We start from the raw sequence: 18,881 nt of genomic DNA on the forward strand, positions 1-18,881 counted from the left end.
ATGATATTCACCAACTATTCTATGAGACCAGGCAGTTTACAGTTATTTTTGAGAAAAACAATTACTCATTTACATTTCATGTTCCTATGAAGAAACTGACAGTCAAACTTATTAAAATACTATTAAAATAGAAACAGTATATTTTCACCTTCTGTCTTCTTTGCTACCCAGGAGTTTATGTGTGTCCTGCCTCCCTCTGCAGCCTTGGAGGAAGTCGAGGCTTTCTCTTCCATGTGTCTGCTCGGTAGAATTTGTGGGAAAGAATCTTTGAAAGACTTGGGGAGACAGCAACACAACAGCACGGTCTACAAAAATCTCTTCAGCTGTTTCACCTGTTCCTGCAACATTCGCCCATCTGGTGATCATTACTTTGTTATCTTTATCTGCATGTTTGTTTTTGTTTCATTTGTTCATTTATTTTTTTCTTTAGATTCTACAAAATAAGTGAAATCCTTAGTACCATATTTTGCAGGCATATAATGTGCATCTTTTTCCCAAAAATTTTAAGAAAAAATAAGGATGAGAATTATACATGGGTAATACGAATTCTGTATCTAGATAAATGTTTTAAATTATTTTATTTATGGTTATGCCTTAAAAGTATAACTCTAAAAAGCTGTAAAACTACTTTTTACATGAAATTTCTCATACCATAATATATTGGAAAATAAAGGAATTATAAAATTGCTTTATAATACCAAAAACATGGATCTAAATACAAATAAATAGTTCATTAAAACAAACTAAAACAAAAGATTGTTTTCCCTCAAACTTTGGGCCAAAAATGTGGCTGTGCATTATACATGGCAAAATACAGTATTGGTCTTACTCTGTGTGACTTTTTTCACTCAGTATTATACCCTTTAAGGTCCATTCATATTGTCACAAATGGCAAGGTTTCACTTTTGATGGCTGAGTTCTATAGTATATATGCACTACTTCTTCTGTACCCATTCATCTACTGATGGACACTTAGGGTGTTTCCATATCTTCGTTGTTGTACATAATGCCGCAATGAACATAAAGGTTCGTGTATCCTTTCAAATAAATGTTTTCAGTTTCCTCAGTTGTAAAACAGTATAGAAGTAAAATTTCAGGGGTCATATGGCAGTTCTATTTTTTAATTTTTTAAGTAACCTCCATATTCTTTGCCACAGTGGCTGCACCAAGTTACAATCCCACCAATAGTGCACAAAGGATCCCTTTTTTCCAAATCCTCACCAACACTGGTTGTTTCTGAGTTTATTGATGATAGCCATTCTGACAAGTGTGAGGTAATATATCACAGTGGTGTTAATTCGCATTTGGCTGATGAGCAGTGATGTTGATGCCTTTTCATATGTCCATTAGCCATTTGTATGTTCTCTTTGGAGATATGTCTGTCCAGGCCCTATGCCCATTTTAATTAGATTCTTTTTGGTTTTGTTTTGGGTTTCCCTACTTTTAGTGTTAAATTGTATGAGGTGCTTATATACTATGGATATTAAACCCAAATCAGATGTATTACTGGCAAATATCTTTTCCCATTCAGCAAGTTGTCTTTTCATTTTGTGAACTGTTTCCTGCACTGTGCAGAAATTTTTACTTTGATGTAGTCCCATTTGTTTGTTTGTTTTGCTTCCCCTGCTGTAGAAGACATGTCCAAAAAATATTGTTAAGAGTGACTTGGAAAAGTTCCTTGCCTATGTTTTCTTCTAGGATTGTTTGGGCTTCAGGTCTTAAATATAAGTCATTAACCAATTTGAGCTTTTCCTTACATGTCTTATAAGAAAGTGATCTAGTTTCACTTTTTGCATGTATCCCAACATCATTTATTGAGGAGACTGTCTTTACACGTTTGAATATTCTTTTCTCCTTTGTCCAAATTAACTGGCCATATTGGTGAGTTTATTTCTGAGCTATTCTGTTCCTTTGATCTATGTGTTTGCTTTTCTACCAGTAACATGTTGTTTTGATTATAGTTATCAAATACAATATAGTTACAGCCTTATAGAATGGTGTGATATTAGGTAGTGAGCATGACTCCCCAGTTTTGTTCCTCAAAACTGCTCTGGCTATTCAGGATTTATTACAGTCTCATAAAGATTTTAGAATTGTTGAAACCGCAATGAGATACCACCTCACACCATTGGGAATGGCCATGATAAACAAAGCAACAAACAACAAGTGTTGGAGAGGTTGTGGCGAAAAGGGAACCCCTTAGTGCTGTTGGTGCATTATAGACCGGTACAACCACTATGGAAAACAGTATGGAATTCCCTCCAAAAACTGAAAAGGAACTGTTTCTTGACCCAGCAATTCCACTCCCTAGTATTACATCCTAAGAACCCTGAAACACCAGTCCAAAAGAACCTATCCACCCCAATGTTTAAAAGCAACACAATTTACAATAGTCAACTTCTGGAAGCAACCTAAGTGCCCATCAGTTAAATGAATGGATCCCAAAACTATGGTAAATTCATTCACAATAGTCATGCAGCAGAAAGAAAGAAGGGAGCTCTTATTCTTTGCAACAGCATGAATGAAAGTGGTGAGCATTATGCTAAGTGAAATAAGCCAGGTGGTGAAAAGACAAATACCATATGATCTCACTTTGATCAGGTACACCCACAAATCAACAATACAAACAAGCAAATAAAGTAGAAAACAAAGACTGAAATTAGAACAGGTTGACAGTGACCAGAGGGAGAGAGAGGAGAGGATTATAGGGGAAAAGGTTGAAGGGTTTGCATGAACAATTATAAAGGACACATGGAAAGTAACAGGTGGTAGGGGTGTGTCCAAACAGGGGAGGGAGGTAATGAAGGGGCAGGGGTTGTGGAGAGGGGTGACAGGGAAAGGCAGAAAACGGTACCCTGAACAACAATTTTAAAATGTTTAAAAAAATTTAGGTTTTTTGCTGGTAGCTTTTGCAAAAATGTCCCCAGTATTTTCATCAGGATGGCATTGAGTCTATACATTGCTTTGGGTATTGTGGACATCTAAAAATTAATTTCTTCCTATCCATGAGAATACCATATCTTTAGATTCATTTGTGCCTTTTTATATTTCTTTTTTGTTGTTGTTGTTTTTTATGTTTTTTTATTTAGTTATTTTTCAAGTACAGTTTTTTTGTCTATTTCTCCCATCCCAGCCTCCCCCAAACCTTGCTCCCCACCTCCCTCCCATTTCCACCCCCCTTAGTTCTCTTCCCTGTGTCCTCCCTATTTGTTCCTCCAAATCCCTCCCACTTTTTCCCCTTAACTTCCCTTCCCTCTCCCCTCTGGTCACTGTCCCCATCTTCTCTATTTCAGTGTCTTAGTTTTTTTTTTTTTCTCCTTGCTTGTTTGTTTTGTTGTTTAGCTTCCTGTTAAAGGTGAGATCATATGGTATTTGTCTTTCAACACCTGGCCTATTTCACTCAGCATAATGCTTTCCAGTTCCATCCATGTTGTTGCAAAGGGTAGGAGCTCCTTCTTTCTCTCTGCTGCATAGAATTCCACTGTGTATATGTACCACAATTTTTTGAGCCATTCATTTACTGGCAGGCACCTAGGTTGCTTCCAACTCTTGGCTATTGTATATTGTGCTGCTATGAATATTGTGGTGCATAGGTTCTTTGAAATTGATGTTTTAGGATTCTTAGGATATAATCCAAGCAGTGGAATTGCTGGGTCAAAAGGCAGTTTGCTTTTTATTTTTCTGAGAAAATTCCATACTCTTTTCCATAATGGTTGTACCAGTCTGCAATCCCACCAACAGTGAACTAAAGTCCCCTTTTCCCCACAACCTCTCCAACATTTGTTGTTTGTTGCTTTGTTTATGATAGCCATCCTGACTGGTATAAAGTGGTATCTCATTGTGGTTTTATTTGCATCTCTCTGATAGCTAATGATATTGAGCATCTCTTCATGTGTCTCTGGATATTCTGTATGTCCTCCTTGGAGAAGTGTCTGTGCAAGTCCTTTTCCCATTTTTTAATTGGGTTGCTTGTCTTCTTAGAGTGGAGTCGTGTACGTTCTTTGTATATTTTGGAGATTAAACCTTTGTCAGAGGTATCATGGGCAAATATGTTTTCCCATACAGTTGGTTGTCCTTTTAATTTAATACTGTTTTCTTTAGCCATGCAGAAGCTTTTTATTTTGATAAGATCCCATTTGTTTATTCTTTCCTTTATATTCCTTGCTCTAGGGGACATATTGGTAAAAATGTTGCTGCGTGACCTAGGGATAAATTTAACCAAGGAGGGAAAAGACCTATATTTGGAAAACTATAGGACATTGCACTAAGAAATTGAGGAAGATACAAATAAGTGAAAGCACATACCACATTCATAGATTAGAAGAATTCACATCATTAAAATATCCATACTATCTAAAGATTCCATACTAGCTATAGAATCAACACCATTCATACTAAAATATCAATAACATATTTCACGGATCTAGGAGAAAATTCCAAAAATATATTTGGAACCAAAAAAAGACCCCAAAGAGCCTCAGCAATCTTCCCAAAAGAGAACAAACTTAGAGGTAACACAATACTGGATATGAACCTATACAAGCCATGGTAATCAAAACAGCCTGGCATTGGCATAAGAACAGGCATATATATCAATGGAACAGAACAGAAACCCAAAAATCAGCCATGGCTGTGCGGTCAATTAATATCTGACACAGGAGTCAAGAGCAAAAATGGACTAAAAACAGTCTCTGCTACAAATAGTTTTGGGAAAATTGCACAGGTACATGAAAAAAATGAAACTTACATTATACACAGGAATAAATTCAAAATAAATAAAGGACTTAACTATAAGTCAAGAAACCATACAAATCCTAGAAGAAAACATAGGCAGTAAAATCTCAGACAATCCTCATACCAATATTTTGCCAATATGTCTGTTAGGGCAAGGGAAACAAAGAAAAAATAAACAAATTCAACTATTTAATATTTCAAACAAAAAAGCATCTGCACAGCAAAAGAAACAAACAAGAAAATGAAAAGTGTATCCACTGTAGGAGAAAACATATTTACCAAGGATACATTTGAAAAGGGGTTAATTTCCAAAATATATAAAGAACTTAACACAGGTGAACACCAAGAAGACAAACAATACAATCTAAAAATGGACAAAGGACCTGCGTAGACACTTCTCCAAAGAGGACATAAAGATGACCAATAAACACATGAAAACAATCATCAGTGTCATTAATCATCAGAAAGATGCAAATTAAAATCACAATGACATATCATCCCATCCCTGCCAGAATGGCTACAAACAATATGGGCAAAGTGGGGGAAAATGGGGACATCTGAATTCGTGTAAACAACAAAACTAAAGTAGAAAAATAAAAAGACTACCAGACAACCAAAAAGAGAAAACAAACATAAATTTAAACAAACCCCCCCCCAAAAAAAACTAAGGCCCTGGCAGGGTGACTTAGTTGGTAGGAGCACCTTCCCATACACCAAAAGTTTGCCAGTTCAATTCCCATTATGGCACATTCTTTGATTGCTGGTTTGATCCCCAGGCAGGGTACATAAGGGAGGCAACCACTGGATGATTCCTTCTCACATTGATTTTTCTCTTCCTCTTTCCTTCTCATTCTGTCTCTCTCTCTTTCCTCCCCCCATCTAAAAACAGTGAAAGTATCTTCCTATGAGAAAAACAAACCTAAGGAAAAATAACAAGAAAAAAGAATACCATATAATAGTTAAAGTGTAAGGTAAATCCACATATACTAAGTTGCAAAGAATTCAAGTCATAGTGTTAGTTGGAAAGAAACAAATTACAAAAGAATATGTATGGTATAACGGTATTCTATAGGGCAAAAGCCCACAAAACAAATTCCTGTATGTATGGGGGATACACACTTGAAATCTATGAAAGCTCTTATATGAGGGAGGGGAGCAATAGGGTATGCAAAAGAAGATTTGAGTGCTCTTGCTTTGTCTGCTTTTTTGTGTTTTTTAAATAAGAAATCTATATTACACATCATACGAGCATTTTTTTGAAAAATGGATAGCATTATAAAAAAAACCAGTATACTTAGACAAATAGGAACTTAAAAAAATTCTCAGTTGGAATAGACAAAGTATTTACATGTGCAAAATGTTTAACACCTCACACTGCACAAAAAAATTGCCAACAACTAAAAATAATAATTAAAAATACCAGTTTAATCTTTGTTTTAGCCAAGTCATCTTGAATTGTATTATGCTGTAGGTTAGTTTTTAAAAAATAATTCACTAAAGCTGCATTAGTATTTAGACAGTACTTGTGATAAGGATCATTTTACACAGGAAATAAGTGAGAGTTGAAGGAAGGAAGTATGTGAGTCCTGAGCTCATGTAAATCTGTGCAAATTTGTAGCCCACCAGGTTTCTGCTGTACCACATGAACCCCTCTCCCCACCGCATTGTGATCTTTCATTTCTTGGTGAAAAATGGCAAGTATAACTTACTGAGTTGAAAGCATAAGACTTTTCTCCAAAGAGCCTGTTGGCGGTTCGAAGCAAGTACTGTGTGCCCGTCCTGTTAACTTCAGTGAGAAGTGATTGGAAGCCCTGGTGGACATCTTCACCTCCGCCTCCACTTTTACTTAGAGAAAGTGCCTAAAATATAAAACAGAATAAAAGTGTTCAACTTCAGTATGCTTAGACTTCAGGAAACTGGATACAACACTAAACTCTGTCTAAGAACTGTACAGATTCCCACTACAGCTTAAAAGAAGATTCATTCAATTAAAGACAGAAACTAACTTGAAAGCCACTCAATCCTGATAATACTTCCTGCATGGAGTCAGAGCCCTGTCTGCACTGGCAGGACAAGAAAACGCCCCTTGCAAACCCAGGTTCTGGGTGCTCAGTACTTGTAGTCTGTCTAAAAATAAGTCTGTCTAAAATAAGGCTTTTCATTCTAGTAAAGACAGGCCACTCCTGATAACAAAAGGTGCAGCCTCTCCCTGGTCCTGGGTCCAGACTGGTCCTGAGATTGCTCTAACCACACAATGCAGGAGAAGTGACACTGGGCCTTGACAGGCCTGGCAGCTTCAGAAGTTCTCCTGTACCCCAGCCACCATGCTGTAAGGAAGTTCGAGCTGTCCTGAGGAAGTCATGTAGAAAGGCCTGGAGAGCAGCACCACAGGGGGAGAGCTACTTGTAGAATGGCGGCCTCAGCCATCAGCCAGCCCCAAGGCCCCAGACAGGTCATAGAGGCCTTTCTTGGACCATGAGTGATCCCAGCTGGCACCCTGGGGTCAGGCCACAAAGTCTGAAAAATAATCCACCATTGTCAATTTGTTTCACAGCCACAGAAGATCCATGAAGCAATCTAGACATGGAGTTGTGCCATAACAGAAACTTAAAGTGTGTCTACCACTTGCTTCAAACCTGGGCAGCTGACAGAGGCTGAATGGAAGGGGTCAGGAGACGGTGAGTAGAGGCAAGGAGGAGAGCAAAGACACTCCTGCCAAAGGCTCGAGAAAAGAAGATCATGCATGTACTGGCAGAAGAACGGGACAGACTGTCACCTGCAATGGAGGGAAAGGTTGGACGTTTTGCCAATGAACCATAAATCTGGTTAAGGAGATGTTCACAAAACATGTGGGTTTTTTCAGCTTCCTGGGTTAAAGTATAGGAAGGTAAGCATGAGCTAAAGAAAAAAATTGTTTCATTTTCAAGCAGAATTTAAAAGAAATATTTCCAATGTAGGATTTGCTGGGTAGAAAATAAGAATGTTTCTAATGTTTCTTGTTCCCACACTTTCCAGCAGGGAAATGATTCTAAAAATGAGAAGTGATCTCAGGGCAACAGTCAACTCCAAGGCACAGACCCCAAGGGCAAGATAAAGATCCCCTTTGTGAAAGCCTTAGAACGATTAAGGAAATTCCTCACACACCCTCTTGCTAGGCAAACAGTCCTTCTGAGCATCTTAAGGACACTGTCCCCCAGCACAGAGTCCTGCCTCCAACAGGTATTAGACCTGTGCTTTTGTTGGATGAAGCAGATTGAAGTTATACGGAAATCCCACAACTGTTTAGAATACCTGCTGACACCTTTTCTTACACTTCCACTATCCAGGCCTGACAGAAAATAAATTTCTGGGGCTTTTTCAATGTGTTTTTTAAAAGATTTTATTTATTGGCTGATTTTTAGAGAAGGAAAAAGAAAGGGAGAGAAACATCAATGTGTAGTGATTGCCTCTTGTGCACCCCCTACTGGGGACCTGGCCCCCAAAAAGGCATGTGCCCTCACTTCTAACTGAACCAGCAATCTCTTGGTTCACACGCTGGTGTTTAATCCAGTGAGCAACAGCAGCCAGGGCAAATTTCTCTTCTATTGACCACTTAGTGTGTGGTACTTTGTTATGGCAGCTCTAGCAGTCTGAGACACCTCCCTTTACAATAGGTGAAGGGAATGTCCACTGCATATTGTCACCACTGCATATTGTGAAGTGAGGGGGCAATAATTTTTCTGTAGTTCACAAAGCTCTGCACCCAGGAACTACACTGAGTAGCCCAATAGTCCTCTTCCTCCTTCATTTCAAGCCTGAGTATGGCCCCATTGTGATATTAGACTCTGTGCCCTTGGGAGGGTTAAGTGTATGTTACATATACAAGGGCTGTGAGTCATTAGGAGCCAGAAGGCAGACTGCGGCTCTCAGGGAGGGTCCCCAAGAAGCTGTGTCCCTGGTGTTCATGCCCTGTACAGCCCCTCTGGGGGCAAACTCTGGTCCTGTGACTGGCTTCAGTGAGCAGGGCATGAGAAAGTGTGACAGAACACAGGCTTCAATAAGTACTTACACATTTAAGCTTCTCCTCTTGTAAGCTAGACACTGTCCTATGAAGAAGTCCAAGCACCCAATCAAAGAGACACCATGTCGTGGGAGGCCTGGGGGCCAAGGCAGCCCACAGAGGAGGCCACCCGGATGGAAGAGGCCCGAGGCCCCACGCCAGTGACTCAGCAGAGAGCCAAGTGGAACAGAAGCACCACCCAACCCATCCAGAGGAAATCTTCATCTTAAGTGCTAAGTTTTGGGGTGGTAGTTGCTCAACAACAAATAACTGAAACACCACTGAAAGGTTTTACAGTTAAAGAAGAAAATTAAAATAAATTTTAACAATTGAAAAGCATTTGCCAATACCCAAAGACTACCAGAGGACTCAACCTGGACCTTGTGACTTTGTACCTACTCACAAACTCCTAGACAAACCATTACCAGGGGGTGGTAAAACCACTTGTTGAACTGACTAGAGGGTGCCTCTCCATCCCTAACAGATCAGGGGTGCTCACCCCAAGTCACTAGCACAGGGCTAACATGTCCTTCCCTGGCAACATTTTACCCACACCCTCAAAACTCTACCAGAGAGTAAGTCCTTTGGGATTTGAAAGGTGGAAGAACAGTTCACTGACAAATTACTAGTGTTTCCTGTTGTCCCGAGATGGCGTCAGACACATACCTGGACCATCTGGGCAGCGGTGTTTCCTTTTGCCCCCAGGAGCACCATGGCCAGGGCAGAGGAGATGCTCATGGGAGAGAAAAACACATTTTTTGAGTTGTCTTCACCCAGCTTTCTCAACAGGTTTAAGGCAAAAGTACCATTTGCTTCTGAAAGAGCATCCATGATGGTAAGTCTGAAACAATGGACTTAAAATCAGTATCGCATAAATATAGGTTTACACATTAACTGCAAGTCACTCTGTTCATAGTTACTCCTGACACTTTGGGTCTATCAGCAAATTTGTGCACATCCAAAACTCTATTTCTTTGGGGCAAACCTCAAAATTATTTTTGGGTGTTTCTAATATTAAGTCAAAGGAAAATTAAAGTTCAGTTTATAATATGATCTTGGTTTGTCGGAGGAAGGGGGAGGACTTGTACCTGCACACTTGTCTGTGAGTCCAGAGAAAATGGAGAAAGACACACACTCAGCCACTCGCCCCAGTTACCTTCCCGGGGGAGAGATCAGTAAAGGACTTATGCACTTTTCGTTCTGGTTCTGTGTTGTTTGGTGTGTTATATGGGCTTACAAGCATTACTTTATCATTTAAAAATCATTTCTATGATAAATCCAATCACCAAGTAACATAACAAAAGATTCTTGAATGTTTTCATAATGTACAAGAGAAGACTCCAGTTTAGGGTACCCTGAAGTCTTAAGATAAAAGAGATGTAAGCCACTGTAAAAGAAATGACATTAGCTACAGATTAAGGGGGTGGGAGAAGCTAAAGCAGGGCCAGCTCTGGGGTAGGCACAGAGTCAGCAAGGAAGTGTCTGCACCTGTACATTAGCTGTGGACTGGCAAGTTCAAGTGTAAAGAGCAAGTCAAGGCTCCTGAGGTCCAGATAGCAGAGGCTCCTGGGATTTGATGGCTCCTGGCTATTATCTCTTTTGGATAATTTTGGAAATAGCCACTTAGAAATTAATCCTAAATGCCAACACAGGATACACAGCAGAAGTAGCAGTCTTTTGTCAGAGCTGGTCCACAGCTACTAACAGGCTAGCTGTTCTGTCTCTCTCACCCAGTGACTGCTGTCATTTTCATTTAGAACGTCTCAAAATTTCTCCTGTCACAAGCTGAGGAACAAGATACGCTGAACTCGGGACCAATGCCTTATCTTTGGACTGCGACCCTGAATGTCGTTACTCAAGAGACAGCCTGAAGGGTGTATCCAGGAGGAACAGTAGAGAGGAAAGACAGCAAAGGGCCTGCCAGTCAGGAGTTGCAGATACAGCAGAGCAGGCCCCAGATGAGTGGTCTCTCAGGGAACAGCATGTGTCAGAACATTTACCAAACTAGTGTTTCCCAGTTAAGAGAATGGGGAAATGACTCATCTGAGCAGTGAGTGGCAACCCACAGAACAACAAAAGGGGAAAGCAAGAGCAGCCGTTTGGGGGCATGAAGGAGGTATCTAACTGAAAGACCTGTGAAGACTGCAGAGCTAAGCCATTCTTCCCCAGCAGGCCTTTACATTTGTAACTGTGATCACCAATTAATATAACAATCCCCCAACTATAAAGAGGACTAAGGTCTTGCAACCTGGAAGCTACCTGCCTTTTGGGGTATTAACTTTAAGGTGGTTATTAAGAAACAAAAGACTCAAAGAACCTTTGACCTTCCCCCTTTTCTACCTAAGAGATGAAGAGGCAAACTGCATCTTCAGGAAGGAAACCAAGCATGTTCACTTCAGCCCAATTTGGATTAAGAACGACATATTAGGAAGGCACCAAACAGGGGCCTGGTAGCCAGATCACCCCATGTCCCCTTGAGGCAAAATCTGCCTGCCAGGTGTGTGTGGCTGCTCCTCAATGACCTGCTAGTGGCCCCTTCCCACTTCTGAAATCTAGGAACCCATTCCCCTACCCCTTCTACTTTGTCCAAAATGAAAATATATACCAAATTTTGCCTCATTGTCTTTGGAATTTTCATGCTTCTGTAAATTCCCCATGTACTCGTATTAAAATTTTATTTTCTCCTGTTAGTCTGTCTCTGTTGATTTGATTATTAGCCCAGCTAGCAGGATTTAGAAGCTGGATTAAAAAGTATAATATTTCACCCCTCATATCTGAATAAGATGTCCCCATTAAAATCCATAGAACATGTAATTCTTCATTTCTATAACAAAAGAGAATGCAGATGCGATCAAATTAAGCACTTTGAGGGGAGATTGTCTCTGAGATAGGGAAGATCATTCAAGTGGACCCGAAATGTAATCACATGAATCCTTACAAGAGGGAGGCAGAGGGACATTTCACTGAAGAACAAACCACTGTGAGGACTGAAGCAAGATGCCACCCTGCTGACTTGGAAACTCCAGGGAGGGGGAGACAACCAACAAGTGCAAGGAAGGCAGCTCTACAAGCTATAAAGTCAAGGAGATAGATTCTCCTCTTCAGCTTCCAGCTTCCCATCTATAATGCACACTCACATTTTTGCCCAAACCTTCAGGAAAAGAATCTTTCATTTTAATTTTTTCCTCTCAATTTTTTATTTATATTTAGAAAGAAATCAGTGATCGTATTCTAGGCTATTATTTTACATATAGACATTATTGTTATGTTGTACAGTTATACCTTTAATGCACAAGCAGAAATAAAAGAATTAAAAACATTTATATAGGTACAGAACTAGTATTACCCATGCAAAATGCACATCTTCATTTTTCTCTTAAAAAATGTGGGCAAAAGCTCTGGCTGGTATGGCTCAATGGATTGAGTGCAGGCCTGCCAACCAAAGGGTCACTGGTTTGATCCCAGTCAGAGCACATGCCTGGGTTGCTGGGCCTGCAGGCAGAGAGTGTGTGCGAGGCAGCCACACACTGAGGGTTTCTCTCCCCTCTCTCCCTCCCTTCCCTCTCTCTAAAAATATGTAAATAGAATCTTTAAAAATTAAAAAATGCAAAAAATTTGGGCAAAATATCTGTGCATTACACAACAAAATACAGGTAATTTTTAATGAAAATACAATGGATCATGTCCTTTATTAAAATGCTTCTGTGCAGAACTCATGCTGTGATGATACAGAAATGACTTGAGGACTTTGCAGAGCCCTGGAAAAAAGCAATGTAAATAAAAGTAGGCATTATACAAAACTGATGCAGAATTACATGTATTTTTGGTTATCTGGATTTTATATCAGAAAAAGCTGCCTGCTTACCAGTTTTCAGAAAAGCAGCTGGTAAAACTGTCCCCATCAGTACTTAGCTACAAAGGGGGAGCAAAGGCACTTAGACATGGAGCTCAGTAAAATAGGGAGCATGAGCCTGTTTGCCTCACCAGGAAGCTACAGCTTTTCCCACTCCAGGGTACTACAGCACTGCTCCTCCAAGGGCATTAACACCCTTCCCTTCCTGCCTCTGGTATGGGATTGGAGGGGAATGCAGGGGAAAGTGCTGGGCCACAGAGGCCTGTCAGTCTATCTAGGGGGTGTAAACCCATCCAAAGCCCAAGTAAACTTAGGAAATTGATTAATATTTTGGAAAACACACCTGGTCCATACCAAACCCAAGCTAATAGAATCCCAGGGGAACAAAAATCAATCTCTCTTCCCCCACCCCCACCCAGGTAATGCACTTGCACTAGCCTGCTCTCTCCATAACCACGTGGCCTTAACAGCCACATGGCCCAAAGCACTGGGACTCCAATGCAGGCTCCCAGAAGGGGCCTAAATACTGCAGCACAGCAATGGACTACAGCTGGAAACACACGCTAAACTGGCCAGATGCTGGACTGGACTGGACTTTAATATGGAGTCCAAAAACTTTGCACAGTGACCTTCATCCTAGCCCTACAGAAGACAAGATTGGACCTTTTCCATGGCAAGACAGATGGAGATGGGGACATTGGGAAGTCAGGAAGGGAACCCCCTTACTTTCACATCTTCAGTAGAGCTCACCATGAGCCCCACCCTCCCATGCAGGTCTCAGGAAATTCTTTTCCTCCAGGCACAGCAAGAACTTATTTTCCACCAATAACAAAATGGGGGACATTTCTGAATTAGTAATTAGAAAAGGAAGGAGATATCCCAAAGCAAGACACACAATCCTGAACATTCCTAATATAATCAAATGTCAAGACTCAGACAAGTGTCTGTGGACCCATTCCACCACACTGGTCATCTCTTGCCTGGGACAGGGACACCTCTGGCTTTGGCCCTAACATGGCTTAGCCCACAGAGAGAGGTGGCTGGATCATGTGGCCCCCAGTCGCTCAGCCTCTTTTAGGTGAACTGAGAATGCACAGAGTTTTAGGACCTTGGGCATATTAGGTTTTGGTCTAAGTTCAACTGGCCAAAGAAAGATCCCCCTCTTACCCCACACAAGACTGTTACCATCCACACACATTATCCCATTAAATGTTGAAGGAATAGTCATTCAAATGCAAATGCCAACCAAAGAAAGGCCATTAGTAAAGCACTGTGTCTCTGGTAATGTCCCTAATGAATCTGTTTTAGACTCTGACCTTTCTGTCACTGAAATCAAAAAAGCACAACCTGCCTTCCCTCTCCTCCAGGGTCAGCACTGGCCTGACCAGCCCTCAGAGCTCTACTGCTGCTGAGGGGAAATCAGTGCATTTTTGTTTCTTTTTGTCATGGAAATTTGAAATGGAAAGATTAATAGTTTCTCATCATAAAGCTGGTTCAGTCTCCTGAAAAATACTGAACTGAAAGAAAAACAAGGACATTCAGAGGAAAAGGGAGGAGTCAGGAAGGAGGCAGGTGTACATTCCCTGCTCTGGAGCCCTGCCTGAATGAAGTGCCTGACTTCTGTTCCCTGTATGAGGAAGGGGGTGTTCCAGATAATCTGTTTCCCCTTCTGTCTTTAATATGCAACAGTTATTAAAATTAGTGCAGAAGAGGAGCAAAAACAGCTCAATCTCCACAGCTCATAAAAGTCCACAACAGCATTTCATTTGAAGGGAGTCAAAGTTTTGCCGCCCTTAAGATACCTACCAGGCCACTGATTTTTTCCTGTTAAGAAACAAAACTTAGAATAATACTTTGACCCTCCCTCCTTTCCTGCCCAAGACATTCAGACAGAGAAACTAGCTTCTGGAGGGAGATCTGAGGATGTCAACTTAGCCTGATTTGTATTAAGTACGGTAAACAGGAAGGCTTCAGGCAGGGGCAGATAGCTAGAGACCCACCTCAACCCACTGTTTCTGATTTGCCTGGAAAAATTCTCCTGCCATGTGTGTTCCACTTTTCATCTACCTCTGAACCACCCCCTCTCGCTTCTCATCTCTAAGACCCCTATGCCCCATTTTCTCCTTTCGCCAAAAATAGCTTACACACCCAAGGTTGCCTCCCCATCTTTGGAATTTTCAAACCGATGTGAGTTCCCCATGCACATGTATTAAAACTTTGATTTTCTCCTGTTAATTTGTTAATGTAAGTATTAGCTAGAAGAACTTAGAAGGTGGGAAGCATTAATTTTTTAGCTCCCACACACTTCTCCATTGAAGATGATTGCTCATAGCCTTTAACAGGAAAATTATATTTAAGTTCTATGAAAATTGCTAAATAAATAAGAAACAATAAATCAACAAGGCCCTGGAGGTTTATCTAAAATACACAGGATAATCATTTAGCAGAAAGTACATTCACCATAAAAAAATGGATATTGCTCTTATGATAAAAGTCCTTAAACAGAAAATACTTCCCATACTTGCTTCATATGATTGAGATCACCTCCTTCAGCAGCCACCATCATTACTGATAAAATATTAGGGGCGGTTCACTTGTTTCCCCAACAGATACATGATACAAACATCTGTTATCTGATACTTGTGTAACTTTGTTCTAAAAGTTCTGGCCAAGACAAAAAGAACTCATGAAACATAATTAGAAGGAAATTTATCAGCAATAAAACAAAATAAGCATAATTTGCAAACAATGGAATGGCCTATTCAAAAGGCAGCTAAAACCAATGAAATACCTTTAATTTCTTTTTAAAGATTTTATTTACTCATTTTTTAGAGAGAGAGGGAAGGAGGCAGAGAGGGAAAGTAACAGGGACAGGTTGTCTCTTGCACCCCCGGACTCGGGGTGTGGCCTGCAACCCACACATGTGCCCTGACTGGGAATCAAATCAGTGACCTTTTGGTTCTCAGGTGGAAGCTCAATGCACAGAGCCACACCAGCCAGAGCATGGAATACTCTTAAATTTGATAAGAGAATGCAGTAAAATGGGCTTCAAAAAGCTTATTAAGAAAACCAACTAAAAAAGACTGCAGTAGAAATATGTACCAAGGATAGTATCAAAATATTTAAGAAAGAGAGAAAGAAGAAAGAAAGGAAGAAAGAAAGAAAGAAAGAAAGAAAGAAAGAAAGAAAGAAAGAAAGAAAGTAAGAAAGAAAGAAAGGAAAGAAAGAAAGGAAAGAAAGAAAGAAAGAAAGAAAGAAAGAAAGAAAGAAAGAAAGAAAGAAAGAAAGAAAGAAAGAAAGAAAGAAAGAAAGAGAAGAAAGAAATTTTAAGAAAAATAGCACTGACCAGTGTGGCTCAGTTGCTTGGGCGTAATCCCACAAAGCAAAGGGTCACTAGTTCAATTTCCCATCAGGGCACATGCCTCAATTGCAGGTTTGTTCCTCAGTCAGGGCTTGTGTAAGAAGCAGCTGATTGATATTTCTCTTTCACATCAGTATTTCTCTCCTCTTTGTTTTTCTCTTCCCCTCTCTATAAATAAATATTTTTTAAAACAATAGCTAATAATTACATTTAACAGTTTCAATTTCAGAAACATAGACTTTTGGAGGACATATTATGCACTAGGTCTTATGTTAGCACTTTTCCTAAAAGATCCTTACAAGCCTGTGAGGCACATTGAGAATATCATCAATGGAAAAGGAAAGAAATCAAGTCCAAGTTGTTTAAATGTCTTATTCCTGAAGTCACAGGGCTACAAGTCACAGAGAAAGGGTTGGAAACCAGGTGTGTGGGACTCTGGAGTTCACTCTCTTAATCCCTATGTTAATATTGCCTCTTTCCACCCCATTTCCCTAGTTTTCTGTGTATGTATGGCAACTTTTCCCCAAATGTTCTACATATCACTCAAGCCTTTTTGGTAATTCCTTCACATGCTCAGATACAAGGAATAGTCTACTACCTCCCGTCTCCTCTCCCAGTCTCTCACCCTGCTGGTGAACAAAGGGCATCGCATGGCACAGGTAGGTACCTTCCTAAATCATCACTGTGTGTTCAGAAAAAAATTCACTGAAGCCAAATGCAACCTCTCACAACAATGCCTGCTGGGACACCCACACAGATGGGTTCCTAGAACACTCGCCTAGTTAGGGAAGCCTGGACAAAAGGGGCCTGCTCTCCAGAAGATAATTCCCGGTTTGAGGGATCCCCCTCATAGTCGCATGTTTTAAAAATTCTTCCTGCCACACCCCATTGAATATCACTGGTATAAGTAGACAAGACCAGTGATTCCATTCATTCTACTTACATTCTACTGTTACTGGCTGTAGTTAACTCTAATGCACAAAATTGTAATAAAATGACTTGGATTGGAATTGGCCTCACATAATTTAAAACACTTAGTCTACTGGCGCCAAGTACAACAAAAATTGCACCCTTGTTAGTCATGACACACTGAAATGCACCCCATATTAGCAGTAACAGCAGTCTTTCATTCATTTTATCACTGTGCACATTACTTAGCCCCAGCAATACGACAACACTGCAGTACTTGAATCCAAAGATCACCTTTGACATCCTCCATCAGTTCTGATATTTTGCCCTATCACTTCTAAACCACACAGGGGAGGAAGCAAGCAGGCTTGACTCATATCCCTGTCATGGGTTACATCTGCCCAGGAATTCCCAGCACTGATTCAGCTTCCCCTTAGCATCTGAGTATTCCCGGCAACATTTGAGTTTAATTTGTTAGACTTCTCATTTCCAAAGCCGAGCTTAGGCCAGAAAGGGAAGAGGGGAAAGAAAGTGACTCAGGCACCAATTACTTCTAGCACCACAAACCCCAAGTATAACTGTAAGTTTCTCCAGAAAGGGCTGTTAGCCCTGCTGACACCAAATCAAGTAATATTTTGCCTACAGTAAGTTTAATAAAAAGGAGAGAAATAACATGATCTGGAACGGTCCTCATTTTTATCTATGCAGGCCTGAGTGACCTCAACAGTGCAGCATTGGCCACCCTCAGGAACACAGGCCACACCCAGTGCGCAAAGCTAAGGCCTAGCACCAGAAGGCAGGAGCCCCAGTGTTAGGACTGGAGCCCTGCACTTCTCTGTGTCCCCCACAGTCCGAATTCCCCCCAGCCACGCTCACTCCTCATCATTCCCCTATCCCCACCAGTGCAGAGCCTCCTGGCCCTGGGGAAGGCTGCGTCACTGTAGTCCAAGGAGGGGCAGGGTAAATTGTCTCTCCTGGATGGGAAGGCTTCACAAGTGGACCAGAGACCCTGGGCAGCAGCCAGAAAGGCTCGGCCCCACCCCATTGGCCCTGGCCACCTCCCCTGCGGGCTGGAGGTTGAGCTTATAGCTCAGAAGGATGCTTTGCCCCCAGGGACCTGAAGCCACCAAAAACAACTCACCAAAACGCAGCACCCTAAGCTGGTGCCCCTAGGCTCCTAAAGAGAACTCGAGCAGGAAGCCTCCCCAGTTCCAACCCTTGGTCCAAGGACCACACCACGAGGCCCAGCCTCCCCTCCCTGACTGGCGCTTGCCTTGTCTCCCAGTGGGTCCTGCAACAGACCTGTAAATGTGTCTGCAAAGGTGTCAGAATGTCTGCAAAGCAGCAGCAGTGAGCTAATCAGCAGCTGGAGGAACTGGAGCCGCTCAGGGCCTCTAATGTGTGTGGCTCAGGGAAGGAGGGAGGAGTCCTGAAAGTGAGTCAGAGCCCCACCCTATCCAGTATCTTGTACTGCACTGGCACTCTAGGGTCTCTGCAGTTGGGAGGGGGCGGTGCAGGAATGTTACCCAGAGAGCACCATGTGCCTTTCAACTGCTAGCAACCAAGGAGCTGGGCTAATCCACAGGCTCCAGTCAAGCTCCCACTGCCAAAGGAACAGCATCTGCTTCCAGAGCGCATACTTCCAGGTCGCAGTTGTAGTCACCTCGCCTACTGACCAGAGAGTCTAATGAAAGGCCTGCCTTCTCTGAGATTTTTCTTCCAGACGCAGCACTGCGCATCTCCACCAGCGTCTTACTCTGGCTTTGTAGGAACTGTAAATTATGTCCTCAGTAAACAGGAAAGTGTTGGTTCCTGGTACATTGATTTGAGTTTTGTCAGTGCAGAAGACAGATTCAATTCAGCAAAGGCTTCGTGATCCTCTTGTGTATCCAAGGGCTCCAGTAATCCTCTGAACCCTGTGAATTAGACTCCAGAAATGATCAGTTATGCAAATACTATGAAATCCTGACCTGCCCTAAGTCTCA

The 18,881-nt window shown here is 41.4% G+C and overlaps 1 protein-coding gene across 1 annotated transcript; it reads right to left on the reverse strand.

Moving 5' to 3' along the window:
- Positions 1-148: 148 nt before the first annotated feature.
- LOC128627864 (serpin B6-like) lies at positions 149-18,308 on the reverse strand (the record flags this gene model as incomplete). The annotated part of the gene is made up of 4 exons (XM_053668166.1): positions 18,199-18,308; positions 9,440-9,614; positions 6,444-6,593; positions 149-275 (listed from the first exon to the last, which is right to left on the reverse strand). Coding segments are annotated over exons 2-4 (442 nt in total), but the record flags the coding sequence as incomplete, so codon positions are not given.
- Positions 18,309-18,881: the final 573 nt, after the last annotated feature.

Source organism: Artibeus jamaicensis, unplaced genomic scaffold, assembly GCF_021234435.1.
Source record: "Artibeus jamaicensis isolate MK-2021 breed Jamaican fruit bat unplaced genomic scaffold, CSHL_Jam_final contig_1457, whole genome shotgun sequence".
NCBI lineage: Eukaryota > Metazoa > Chordata > Mammalia > Chiroptera > Phyllostomidae > Artibeus > Artibeus jamaicensis.